This window comes from Hibiscus syriacus, unplaced genomic scaffold (genome assembly GCF_006381635.1).
Source record: "Hibiscus syriacus cultivar Baekdansim isolate YM2019G1 unplaced genomic scaffold, ASM638163v2 tig00110858_pilon, whole genome shotgun sequence".
Taxonomy (NCBI): domain Eukaryota; kingdom Viridiplantae; phylum Streptophyta; class Magnoliopsida; order Malvales; family Malvaceae; genus Hibiscus; species Hibiscus syriacus.
Window position 1 is genome coordinate 1,224,287 of NW_024062890.1, and position 14,320 is coordinate 1,238,606.

The 14,320-nt window shown below is 35.7% G+C and overlaps 2 protein-coding genes and 1 pseudogene across 2 annotated transcripts; all 3 read right to left on the reverse strand.

Moving 5' to 3' along the window:
* Positions 1-874: 874 nt before the first annotated feature.
* On the reverse strand, positions 875-2,180 carry LOC120143627 (auxin-responsive protein IAA13-like). Its single transcript, XM_039157905.1, has 4 exons — positions 2,042-2,180; positions 1,534-1,669; positions 1,281-1,342; positions 875-1,202 (listed from the first exon to the last, which is right to left on the reverse strand). Exons 2-4 carry the CDS (start codon positions 1,644-1,646, stop codon positions 1,153-1,155), a joined length of 225 nt encoding a protein of 74 aa, XP_039013836.1. The 5' UTR covers positions 1,647-1,669; positions 2,042-2,180; the 3' UTR covers positions 875-1,152.
* Positions 1,916-3,467, reverse strand: LOC120143605 (auxin-responsive protein IAA11-like). The gene is made up of 2 exons (XM_039157898.1): positions 3,178-3,467; positions 1,916-2,348 (listed from the first exon to the last, which is right to left on the reverse strand). Exons 1-2 carry the CDS (start codon positions 3,465-3,467, stop codon positions 1,916-1,918), a joined length of 723 nt encoding a protein of 240 aa, XP_039013829.1.
* LOC120143626 overlaps positions 2,247-14,320 on the reverse strand; it is a 43,923-nt pseudogene continuing 31,849 nt past the window's right edge.

The following is a 14,320-nucleotide window of genomic DNA, read 5'->3' on the forward strand; positions in this document are numbered from 1 at the left end:
TATTAATGTTTGAAACTTATATATACATGATTAAGAGTTTGGTGACTAAAATGCAAGTGACCTAAATACTAGGGTCTACAAATGTAGTTTTCCCTTGATTTAAACAATTTTCCCAAAGAAAAGCTGTGTTAGCCTGTAACTATTGACATTTTTAGTTGGATTTCATTTAAGAACAAAAATGTGTTCAGGGTCTGAGCTGGATGAGTCTAGAAATTACATGAACAAATAATAGAAGCCAGCATATCACAGATGGACTTGGACTTAATTTCAAGTGAGCTTCCCACCGAAAGATTTGGATAGGTAAAATTGATTATACATCTTTATGCTCCTGATTCAAATGTCTACATCTGAACAAGAAAAAATATTGGGTAAAGTACACATATGGTCCCTTGATTATAAGAAATTGCTTTGTTAAATCCTGATTATGAAAATTATAAAATGATCATCCATTCATAAGACGTCATTTTGTTGAGTCCCCTACAATTAAAAGTTACAAAATGGTCATTAGACTATTGTTATGTTCTAAACTCGTTCTTTTTCGTTAAAAATTTGATGGTAATCTGAACTAAACATTAACTTGCTGACTAAGATATGTTAAATCTAATCACAGAATCTCAAAAGACTATCATATCTTAAATAACATGTTAACGTCTTACTCAAACTACCGTAAATTTTTTACTGAAAAAGAATGAGCTTTGAACATATAAATAATCGGATGATCATTTTGTAACTTTTAATTGTCGAGAGACTTAACAAAGCGAAATCATATAGTCGGATGACTATTTTATAACTTTTAATAGTCAAGAAACTTAATTACATAGCGCCATATAGTCAAACGACCATTTGTATACTTTACCTGAAAAAAACTGATTCATGGGTAGTAAAAACTCGTATGATTTTACTTCTATATGGAAGTGGAACCCTTATGTGTGAATATATTACATTAAAAACAAAGACATTTGCTCTTTTCAAAACCTGTAAATTGAGATTGACGAAAACAAGTAACGAAATGATACAAGAATCGGGAACAAACTGAGAAGTAGGAAGGTTCAAACTTATGGTTTTTAACTATTTGTATTTGTTTTTTGCATTTGTATGTTGCTTGCAGCATGTCTTATTCATCCTATATGGCCCACTTGAGAGAATGATGTTCTAGTTGGGCTTGCATTTTCGTCTCTGGTTCCTTCCTTGTAATCTTGGAGCTATAGGTTATGAATTTGAGTAAACCTTAAGATATGAACAGTATGAGAACAGAATATGAACATTATGGATCTACATACCCAATCCGGTAGCCTCAGATGTCCTCATGATTCGAAGCCTCTTCACGGAACTAACAAACATCCTGCATCAAAGCAGAGAGGATTCATATGCCTAAAGATGAATGTTGGATCCAGGTATACATGTTTGATGCAAGGATGACCAAATTCTTTATATATATATATATTTGGACGATCATACTCATGTCCAACTATGCGACATACATTGGTACTTTAGGGAAAACGAAAAATCTGGGTATATTGAAAAGATACATACTCCCAAGGAACATCGCCAACAAGCATCCAGTCACCCTCTTTGTCCTTGTAAGTAAGCGCAAAGTTGGATGATACATCCAGCAGTTCTGAAGTTCTTGTTAATTTGTTTGTCATGCCATGCTCCAGCGCCCTTGATCCTAATCACAAAAGTCACAACTATCATAAAAGAGAAACATGCTTCCATTATAATCTAATGCAAAATTTTAGTCTTCCTTGTTGTTTGAACTAGGACATTCTTTACAGTGGAATTTAGAGGTCTAAAGTTCCAGCCTAATATTTTCCTATTTCGACACAATGCTTGAGAAACAAAAGGGATGCTTGTCAAAATTGCTTCTCATGACAACTCACGTCTGCATTTCGGTTTTATATATGCAGTGACAGACTTAAGAATCCATAATCAATTTGATTAAAGTTCCATATATCAGTTGAGACATGGTTGTCATACAGCTTACAACATCCCTGCGACCGTACTTAAATAAGCACTTACTAGTTAATTCATCTTTGCCAACTTGACTGACACTTGGGGTCGATTCGAGAAACATATCTTCCAGAGTTTTTGCCAACTTTTCATAGGATTCATGGGCATTCAGATCAACCTTCCTTCCAATTGGAATTCCATCCATATTCACCTTCACAAAAAGAGATTGTCTGAGCCTAGCCTTACCAGAGCTGCCAACGTTACTCTTCTCAACCATCGAGGTCTCGTTTTTACAGTTCTCCGTTGTTGAGTTAAATCCTACCACGGCCGGTGCTTTTGCTTGGTTAACCATGCTATTCATTCTATGAGCACCGATAGGAGGCCACCCCACAACTTGACTGTTTTCAAATTGAAGAAAAACAAGAGAAGTTAAGAGGGAAATATAAGTAAAGAAAATGTTCAAGAGCTGCAATACGTAATTAACCCATCACAACCAAATAGTATGTTAGCATAAAAAAACGTTTTCAGCTAATCAGTGAACGCCAAAATGGTTAAATCTAAATAACAAGTGTACACATTAAAACTGGTCTTGATGGCATGAATTGTGCCATGCCTCATATGGAGCTTCGTTAACAAGGCATCGCATGTACAGTTTTCTATATAAACCGGTGCATTATTAATCCCGGAACAACGCCATTCACTCGATTCCCTGAGGGTTGGTTGGCTCTTAAGGTTTGGTTCAAGAACTCTGCAATTTGATCAACTATATAATATTGGGACAATCACCTGTTTCTGCTTTACCTAGTTTGCAAAATGATGAGCTGAGAAAGATATAACCAATCATTTGATTGAAAGATCTTATCATCAAGGAAAGAGGAACCAAAGTATTGAATTTGGAAATTGAAGATCAAGACCATGTGATCTAATCATTTATATATTGAAGATAAACAGAAGCACTAGATGATTCATCTTATATAGACTGGAAATACTCCCAAATTTATACCAAATCTTGAACAATCTAACAATAAAAGTTGTATCCCTTTCCAATACCTTTTTTTTTTCTGAATGAATAACATGAAAGAAATGCCTCTGTAATTGTAATCTACCAACAACAAAAAGTACATTCGGTTCCCTGAAAGGATTATTCTAGCTTTCTCTTGATCTTGTATTTATAATAACAGAGTTCTGGAATTTATGAGATACATACCTTAAGCCATTAACAGCAACCATAGAATCAGCGGTATTCTTGGTCTTAGCTGCGACGAAGCAGCAGAAGTAACCAGAGAAGGAAAATCTTTAGGAATCAAAATCCTAGCAAACTGAGCATCCTTCGAAGCATGATGCATCTTAAAACCAGCGCCACCACCAACGCTCAACCCAAGGCCCAATTCCAACTCTGACTGATCAGTGCATGAAGAATCCTCTGAGGAAAGCACCATGTTTTCCTCCCTTGACACTGTGGATATTGACCCACTTTCAGAACCACCATCACCAACGTTAACAACACCTCCTTGCATCTAAAAAAGGGGACTAAATCTCCTTGCTTGAACCAAAGTTTCAAACCTTTTTTCAAAGGAAGAAGACAAGATAAAAGAGATTAATTAGAAGTAAAGTTTGACTTTACAGAGGAAAATAAAAAGAGATGAATGGAACAAATATGGGGATTTTGAAAGAGGCGTGAAGTGGTGCGAAAGCCCAAAACACATTCAAGGCTAAAACACGAAATAAATATAATTGAAAACGTGATAAAAAGATATAATATTTTAGACTAAATATATATTTTTAATGACAATTAAATATATTAAAATTTTCTTATATTAAATTAGATTATTTTATCATATTTTTAATTGAGTTAATTTTTATTATCTTTTAATCTTAAATTAAACTGTTGTATGGCATAATTACCACAATGTAGTGGGAAGAGGGAAACTTGGAAAAGCAAGAAAAATGTGAAGTTGGGTATGGTGGAGATGGCGCTGATGTTTGTAGTCATCGCGATGGGCTCCCAACTTGTCTGGATTTATGCGCTTCCAGTCCCATCAATGTTTTTCCTTCATTTTTAATAAACTTACAAACGATCTTATTTTTTTAAAGACGGTAAACTATACGTTTACTATTTTTTTATTAATTTTATTTTAAAATTATATCTAACGTTTAATTTTTATTTTATTTTAGTATTATATTGTTAAAATTTTAACAGATAAATTTCGCCTTGATTAATCTAGACCGACCCACATTGCACACATAGCTTTAATGGATGAGCCTCCCAACAAAGATTTTCTGCATACACAAGTATTCAAGACTTTACTTAAATGATATTAAGCTACTTACTACTTGAATCAAATCTAATATTGGTTTTATCTTAATTTTTTAATATTTTTTATAATGTCATATTCAGGGGTGGAGCTTAGTGAGGGCCCAAGGGGCCCCGACCCTGTTAAAATTTGTATATTCGATATAATTTTAGTCAAATAGTATTTTGGTTCATATAAAAATAGATATTTAAATTAAAAAAATATATAAGAATTTATTAAATATTTAATCTAAAGACTGAACTAAAGAAGAAAACCTTGTATTCTCAAAATACTTGGTCTAATAACAATTTAGATCATTGTAAGTTTAAATATTAGACAAATTATGTGTTATCTTGTGAATTTTGAGTTTTTTTTTTAAATCTAGGGTGAATACAATGTAATATATGTACAAAGATTCTTAACTATTTGACAATGAACACTCATACCCTACATATGCAATGCTCACCTTATCCTTCAAGTGAAAAGAAAAAAGGCCTCATCTCGAACTCGTGACCTTAAGGATAACAACGATTCTTTAATCACTAAGGTCGATTGTGTAATATCCCAAAATCCGGCTAGTGACTAAAATGAGAATTTTGAAAGTTTTGTGCTCAATTTTGAAATAAGTTAAAGTTATGGGATTTAAGTAAAAAATTTTGATGATGATTAAATAGCATATATGAATAATTAAATGGGTAATTTAGTCTTTTCAGCTTAAATGATATTTTTTTCCTTTAAATAAGAGTTATACACGTGACTTTTGGGAGATTTCTAGAAGCCTTCTTCTTGCTCTCTTCTTCTTCTTCTCGTAGCTCAAGCTTAAAGGTAAGTTTGATTTGTAGCTATTAATCTCTTGAATTTATAAGTTGGTTTTGAATCTTTGGGGGTTATATAAGCTTAAGGAAAGCTTATATAAGCTTAAAACATCAAGAAGAGAGAATTAGAAAGAAATTTATATTAAGAGTTTAGAAATTAACTTTTGATATATAATGGTTTTTGAAATTCTAAGGATGAATTTGACTTGTCCTCAACTTAATTAAGACATATGAAGTGTTAGAATTAGATTTAGATTGTGTTGGAATTTGAGTGAGATTCTTGAATTCTATGTGGATGATTGAATTTTTAAGTTTTAGAGGTATTGAATGGGTATTAATTAGTTTAAATAGTGTATAAGAGTTAATTAAAGGAGGTGAAAGATGAAAAGTTGAGCTAAAAAGAGAGTAAATTTCGTGCTTAAAATGGAATTTCTGGGTTGTGTGCATCGATGAATCTTCAAGGTGTATCGATGCACTCTCAAATAAATGAACATCGAATGCAATTAGTGCATCGATGCATCCCCTTAAGAATAAAACATCGAAGGTGATTTGTGTACCGATGCACAGGTAGTGCATCGATGCACACGTTAAGGAATGCATCAATACACTGTAGAGTGCATCGATGCATACCTTTATTAAAAGATGAAAATAACTTTCTTTTAGCCTAAGAATCGATAGTTTAGAATATATTAATTAGTATACTGATATGTATCAATATATTACTATGTAAATTCAGAGCTTAAACAAGTTCCAGAATAATTACCCGGTAAGATCAATCAGGGGAAAAGCAAAGAAATACAGGTGAGTGCATACTAGTGACCTGTAGTGTTTAATGGAAATAAGACTTGCGATGAGTCTATTTCCTAGAGTAATATGCATGAAGTCATGAACATGATTATGTGGTTGTTATGATTATATGTGCTATATGTGATTATAAGTATTACATTAATTGTATGTATGCATGACTAAATATATTGATATGCTATATGATTTGTGTAAAACATTATTATGTAATAATGGAAGAATATGAAATAAGTTATATGATAAAGACATAAAGAATGAAATGAACATGTGACATAAGCTATAAGTTAATGAACCATTGATATATATATATATGTTAACTTCCTAAAAAGTCTACTTTTAAGGCCTTTTTCACTTAAGTTATTGTTTGTTTAAAAGTTCATTTTAGGCATTTTAAGATCATGTAGTTGCATATAGTTGCATTTGTGGTGGTAGTGCTATTTTATTTCTTAATGACGCTGCTTGAGGGAAAGTTGCAATTTGTCTATGATGTGCAGGACTAGCAAGAAAAAAGGATTTGTTGGGAAGAAATGTCGCGGCATCAAACGTTGCTGAAGCATATTGAAATGCCTTGGCATTTCTAGCGTAGAAAACGACAAAAAGATACAGTTGTATGAGGAAAGCTTGCACTGCAAGTGGAATGATTGATGTAGCCACCTTCTAGAGGACTAACGCCACCTGGAGATTTAAGTTCATGCTTATGGTGTGATTCTAGGGGTATGAGGGGTATTTCGCACCTAACAACCTAATCATTACCCCTAGATCCTTTTATTATAATGACACCTAAAGGGAGAGAGGAGAGACGTGAAGAAGCACACGCATAGAGCAGAAAAAAAATAGATTTTTAATTCCTTTTCTTTTTCCTTGGGTTTTCCTCCATTGATTAAGCTCCAAGGAGTGGCGAGCTAGGTGCCGAGAGGAGCTAGCGAGCTAAGGTGATTCGTGGTGGCCGAGGAGACCTCCGGTGGTGCGTCGAAGGCTTCTTCTCACTTCCCTTTTTGCTACTATTTTTTGATTTATTTATGGGTTGATGGAACGAATATTTGCATGACTTTGTGTTTGGATATTTCGAACCCCACCATGAACTAACTTATTTGGTGGTGGTTGGTTTAATGAATGTTTAGACTTTATTTTAATGATATATTTGAGTTTATTTTGGTTCTTTATTTGCTTTGCTTATGAATGCTTCACCATCTAGGCTTGTAAGAGGCATGGAAATGTCAATTTCTTAGATGAAGTTTAGGTATTCGGGAGAAACCTAAGCTAGAAATACTTGTAAGTATTCGAGAGAACCGCAAGATAAGATCCTCATAAGCAATGGGTTATAGTATTTCCAAGGGACTTTGAACCGGCCTAGGGATATTACAACCTAATCCATTAGATCTCGGGAGAGACTAGGATAGGATTTCAACGACTAAAAAGGGTGTTTTATCAATAGGGTAGGCTGGCCAACATCGTTGAGTGAGAGCAAATGCCTTGGCATCCTATTCTATTAGGTTCTTTTGAGAACATTTTAGGAAAGCCCTGTCGAGCAAGTAAAGACTAGATAACTTAGATATACCTGATAAATAAGTTTAGCATCCTTAGATCAATCCCTGCTATTCATTCTATTGGAAGCTTGTCACGTGAGGATTATCTTCTTTTCATTTTATTTACTGTTATTTACCATCTTTCATTGCCTCGACATTACATCATTTTCAACACTAAACATCTTATCTTGCCATTACATTTCCATCTGCTACACCATCAGACTATTCATCTACATCCACCTTTATACACATTTTCATTTACCGTGATATTTGTATATATAAAGAGACTAACTATACATAGATAGATTAGTGCTTAGCTTTGGTTAGACTTTCATAATTTCACCCAATCCCTGTGGAGACGATACTCACTCATCACTGTATTACTTGAGCGATTGTGTATACTTGCACATTATTTGCGTATATTTTATAGTACTCACAACACACAACAAGTTTTTGGCGTCGTTGCGGGATTGGCAGCCTGAAGTTATTTAGTTTCGCCAGAGCATTTTATTTTGTTTTGTATTTTTACTTGTGTATAGTTTACTTTATATTTTTGTTTTATTTTTCAGGTTTATCTAGTTTATACCTAGAAGAAATTCTGAAGAGCCTTTAGAACTGATAGAACCTGAAATTGAAAGACTCTTTAGACAAAGGAGATGAGCACAATGCGCTAGAGGAAATATGTATCAGATTGGAAACCAAGGCATTGGTCAGGATGACGGAAATCAGAATGTCGCGGAATTAGGCAATGTTGAATCTGCTAATAGGCCGCGTGTTATTCGTGATCACTTAAATCCGATGCTGGATGATCTGAATCCTGGGATTGTGGCACCCGAAATTCAAGCTTCACATTTCGAACTGAAACCAGTCATATTCAACATGTTGAATTCCATTGGGAAGTTTAGGGGTATGCCAAATGAAGATGCCATGCAGCACATTCGTAATTTTCTAGAAGTTTGTGATTCTTTTCGCCAAGAGGGAGTACATGAGGATTTTCTGAAATTAAAGTTGTTTCCGTATTCATTTGCGTGACAGAGCAAAGGCTTGGTTGAGTGGTGTACCAGCCGGTTCGATGGAAACGTGGGCTGATCTTTGCAAGAGTTTCTTATTGAGGTACAACCCACAAAACATGAATGCGCAGCTAAGGAATGATATATCATCTTTTCGCCAGGGCGATGACGAATCCATGTACGAGTGTTGGGATCCTTACAAGAGTTTGCTTCGAAAGTGTTCAAATCATGGTTTTCACGATTGGACTCAAGTAGTCATGTTCTATAATGGAGTCAATGCACCCACGAGGATGTTATTGGATGCCTCAGCAAATGGGACATTGTTAGATAAATCACCTACTAAGGCGTTTGCTATCTTGGACAGAATTGCTAATAACGATTATCAGTTTCCTTCCTCAAGACTTGGGAGTGGGATGAGAGCACCTGGAGTATTTGAGTTAGATACTAAGGATTCAGTGTCCGCTCAACTCTCAACTATCACCAATATGCTGAAAAACTTACAACGTTCTACTGAGGTGAAGGAAGTGAAAGCAACTAGCTTGGCATGTCTGTTATGCCAATGTAATCATCATGAGAGCGAATGCCCAAGCAATCATGAGTCCATCAACTTTGTAGGCAATTACAATCGAGGCAACAACAATCCTTACTCTAACACTTATAATGCTGAATGGCGTCAGCACCCCAATTTCTCATGGGGAAATCAAGGAGCCCACAATGCTAGTCAACCTACTCGGCAGCAGACTCACAATGAGCCTCAAGGTTACCAGAATGCTATGCCATGGCATAATGTTAACAAAGGAGGTTCAACTTCAGCAAACATGAGTTCCTTGGAAGCTACAATTCAAGAGTTCATAACTACTACAAAGACAATACTGCAAGACCATTCTACTTCAATTAAAAATCAAAGGAGTTTTACTTCATAGTCAAGGCGTCTTACTTCAAAGACATAGCTCGTCTTTAAGAGCTTTGGAAGGTGAAGTTGGTCAGATTGCTACGGCATTACAAGAGCGTCAGCAAGGGCGATTGCCAAGTGATACTGAAGTCACTAAAGGGCCTGAAAAAGAGCATTGCAATGTGTTAACTCTTAGGAGTGGAACACAAATCAATCAACAAGTCAAGGCTAGTGCGCCACAACATGATGACTCTTCTCCCACTACTGAAAGTGGTGAAGCTGAATTGCATGACCATACCATTACTGAGAAGGACAAGGAGGAGGGTTCTACTGATGATTCAACTAAGGCACCATATTCTGATGCCAAGGCAAAAGCAATTCCTACTACTGCAGTTAAGGAAGCGAGACCTCCACCACCCTTCCCGCAAAGATTGAAGAAGCATAATGATGAATTTCAGTTCAAGAAGTTCGTGGACATTCTTGATCAACTCCATATCAATGTACCTCTCTTGGAAGCTATTGAACAGATGTCGATGTATGCCAAATTTCTAAAGAAAATCTGTACCAAAAAGAGGAAAGTAGAGACTGTTGCCACGACAACAGAATTTTGTTCTTCATGGAGTAAGTTGCCGCCAAAACGAAATGATCCGGGCAGCTTTCATAATTCCTTGTTCTATTGGAGCTAATTTCGTTGGAAAGGCACTATGTGATCTTGGCTCAAGTGTTAACTTAATGCCAAAATCGATATTCTTGAAGCTTGGCATAGGAGATGCAAGACCCACCTCGGTTATTTTACAACTTGCCGACAGATCCCATGTTAAACCTGAAAGGAGAGTCGAGGATATTATAATACGGGTGGATAAGTTTGTGTTTCTAGTCGACTTCTTAATTTTGGACTGCGAAGTTGATGCCAAGGCACCGATTATTCTGGGAAGACCTTTCCTAGCCACTTGACGTATTTTGATAGATTGTGAAAGAGGTGAACTCACCATGAGAGTGGCCGATCAGTGTATGACTGTCAATGTGTTTCGAACGCTCAAATATGTCGATGACACTGAAGAATGCCAAGGTATTTCTGAATCGAACTCAGTGATTGAAGAAGATACTGAATATCTTTGCCAGAACAATTTTATTCAGCTAGCAGAAAATGATTATTTGGTGGATGATAAAAGCTTAGTGGAGTCCGACAACTTTTCAATTTTGGAGGAGCAATCTAGCTTACTAGAAGTTAGATCAGGTATGAAATTTAAACCTCTAAATTTTGATGAATTCATTCCTCCTAAGCCTTCAATATTGCATGCACCTACTCTAGAGCTTAAGACTTTGCCAGGGCATCTTAAATATGTTTATTTAGGTAGTGATGAGGCTTTACCGGTGATTATTTCCGCTAACCTTACTACTAATCAAGAGCAAAGTTTGTTAAGTGTGTTGATGCAGTATAAGAAAGTAATTGGTTGGACTATGGCCGACTTGAAGGGCATTAGTTCCACAATCTGCATGCACAAGATTATAATGGAAGATTGCCACGGTAATTCAATCGAACCACAAAGAAGACTCAACCCTATTATAAAACAAGTGGTAATGAAAGAAATTCCGAAATGGCTTGATGTTGGAGTGATTTACCCTATCTCCAATAGCTCATGGGTGAGCCCTGTCCAATGTGTTCTGAAGAAAGGAGTCACGACGGTGGTTACTAATGAGGAGAATGAGCTATTACCCACTCGCATTATTATCGGATGGAGGATATGCATGGACTATAGAAAACTCAACAAAGCTACAAAGAATGACCATTTTCCTCTACCTTTCATCGACCAAATGTTGGATCGATTGGCCGGCAAAGAATTCTATTGCTTTTTGGATGGATACTCGGGGTACAATCAAATCGCCAACGCAACATAGGATCAAGAGAAGACTACATTCACTTGTCCCTATGGTACTTTTGCCTTTAGGAGGATGCCTTTTGGACTCTGTAATACACCGGCAACGTTTCAGCACTGTATGCAATCTATATTTTCAGACATGGTTGAGGATTTTCTGGAGATATTCATGGACGACTTTTCTGTTTGTGGGGATGATTTTGAACGATGCCTCGGCAATTTAGCAAAAGTTCTCAAAAGATGCGAAGAGGCTGAGTTGGTCTTAAATTGGGAAAAATGTCACTTCATGGTGATTGAAGGCATTGTATTAGGCCACAAAATTTCACACAAGGGTATTGAGGTGGATAAGGCGAAGATTGAAGTGATTTAAAAGTTACCACCACCAACTCGGTCAAGGGGATAAGAAGTTTTCTTGGACATGTTAGATTCTATAGAAGGTTTCTCCAAGATTTCTAAGCCCTTGTGCACATTACTTCAACAAAACCAACCCTTTGTGTTTGACGAGTTATGCCTCGGTGCATTTACTGAGCTGAGAAGACAACTGATCTCGGCACCCATTGTAGTTCCTCCCGATTGGACATCACCATTTGAGCTGATGTGTGATGCAAGCAATTATGCCGTAGAAGCTGTTTTGGGGCAACGCCGAGGTAAAATCTTTCATGTTATTTATTATTCTAGTCGTACTTTAAATGAAGCACAATTGAACTACACCACCACTGAGAAAGAATTGTTTGCCGTGGTATTTTCTTTTGATAAATTTAGACCTTACCTGATAGGCACTAAAGTCATTGTTCACACTGATCATTCGGCTATAAAATATTTATTGAACAAAAAGGATGCCAAGCCTAGACTTATTAGGTGGATCTTACTTTTGTAAGAATTCGAATTAGAGGTGGTAGATAGAAAAGGAACTAAGAATCAAGTTGCTGATCACTTAATTAGGCTAGAGAACAATTCTGAATGCCATGAAACTGTAGATATTAAAGAGAAATTTCCTGATGAGAAAATTTTATAAGCCGCGGCAATTCCATGGTACGTTGACCTTGTTAATTTTCTTGTTAGTAGAATTCTGCCTTTTGATTTAGATAGTCAGGCTAAAAAGAAATTCAAGCACGATGCAAGGCACTATTTTTGGGATGAGCCATATTTGTTCAAGCATTGTGCCGATCAGCTCATTAGACGATGTGTACCCGAATAGGAGCAACGTGATATTTTGTGCCATTATCATTCGGCCCCATGTGGAGGTCATTTTGGTGGAGCAAGTGTAACACCCTTAACTCATATCCGACCCGAATACAAGTCTGAGGTGTCACATTGACTTTTCAAACTTTGACTCTTATAGAAAATCCCGGGAATTTTTAAAACTTTCATTAAAACGAAATACATTAATTTACATAAGACCATAAAATACAAAATCGATCAGAGTATTCGTAATTAACACTTATTACATGTCAACACTCTATACATAACAAAGTACATACTTTGTCAATTACTTCTGATATGATCTCTTAATAGTATTGATGTCCGTGCTACTTCTATTTCCACTTTTCCTGATTCTTGGTACCTACGTGTAAATCACTTACACGCTAAGTCATAGACTTAGTGAGGCAATAAATGAATATGCAACAATAAACTTATGAATGTTCATACTTACCATTGGATCATGACATTTCAATATGTATATATCTATCACACGATAACATATACAACAACAATAACAACAACAACAAAACCCAATTCCCATATGCAATGGGGTAAGGGGGATGTAGGGTAGTAGGCTGCCCCCAACGCCAGGTTGAGAGTAGCTTCCGTGGAAGACCTCCGGCAGTCAGAAAATTAAAAATATAGATAAAATGCAATGCATATAATGCACATACAAAACTTACCTTCTTGAATCACTTTCACTGTAAATCGGTATTTTAATTGGTGTTGTTGTTGCCCATGTATATTATTGAGAATAGAGGTATGTGAGTACATTGAGGTTGTGCACTAATGTTGTCACCACAGCTCGTATCAATTCCCTCATGGGGCACCAAACCTTAGTTCAGTATTCATCCCGTAGGACTATTATCTATGTCCCGTAGGACCACTATATCTCGAAGGACTACATCCCGAATGACTATTATACCCTCGACTCTTAGCATGCCAATTACACCTATAGTTCTCATATCGTATTCTATGGGCATTATTCTTATATTTCATATGTTCATGTACTCATATCATTTCTCTTGTGATAATGCATCTCATATCACTTCATATCATGTTCTCATATCACATGTCATATCACATATCATATCACATGAACATATATATGTCTTATGCATGTATCACAATAATTATCATGTATGCATGTTCACAACTACTGTATTATAAAAATCAACATAGGGATTAGACTTATCACAAGTCTTATTCCATTATAATATACATATAGTATGCACTCATCTTAGCTTTGCTTTGATTCGATTCTAATCCTTTGATCGTTCCGGAATAAGCTTACTTTTAGTATCTATATAATCACACATGGATTTATATCAGTATTATAACTAATATACTCTAATGGTTCACTCTTTAGACTAAGAGAAAAGTCAATTTTATCTTTTAATGAAGGTATGCATCGATGCACTACTGATGCATCGGTGCATAAAAGGTATTCGATGTAGTATTATTGTTGGGATGTATCGATGCACTCCTTATGCATCGATGCACCAATTGCATTCGATGTTTTTATTTTAAAAGAGTGCATCGATGCATTACTAATGCATCGATACACATTCAAATAATTTATGGGTTTTAACCTTGATGCATCGATGCATTATGAATGTGCATCGATGCACTCTGCCTATAATCCTCTTTTTGAACCCCGAAAATTCATTCATTTTGGATTAAATCCTTCATGTTTAATCCCCTTTTTCATTCTTAACTCTAGTACACATACTTAAACCAATCTATACTTATTTATTTCATCTTAAACCTCTAAATCCTATCATTCATATGTAATTCAATAATTACATCAATTTTTCAACATGTTTGAATTCCACTTTTAATACTTCGTATATCTTAACTAGATTGATGACAAGTCAAATTTAACTTTCAATTCTAGTTATAAACTCTATTCCAAGATTTCATTTAAGAACTTCACATCTTAAATCTCT

Bases quoted from the DNA above. Each gene is read 5' to 3' on its own strand.
- LOC120143627 (XM_039157905.1), bottom strand. From the start codon at position 1,646: ATGACAAACAAATTAACAAGAACTTCAGAACTGCTGGATGTATCATCC. The intron at 1,343-1,533 runs GTATGTATCTTT...GCTTTGATGCAG, and splicing joins GTTGGCGATGTTCCTTGGGA to GATGTTTGTTAGTTCCGTGA. The intron at 1,203-1,280 runs GTATGTAGATCC...CATAACCTATAG, and splicing joins ATCTGAGGCTACCGGATTGG to CTCCAAGATTACAAGGAAGG.
- LOC120143605 (XM_039157898.1), bottom strand. From the start codon at position 3,467: ATGCAAGGAGGTGTTGTTAACGTTGGTGATGGTGGTTCTGAAAGTGGG. The intron at 2,349-3,177 runs GTTGCTGTTAAT...ATTTGAAAACAG, and splicing joins AGAATACCGCTGATTCTATG to TCAAGTTGTGGGGTGGCCTC.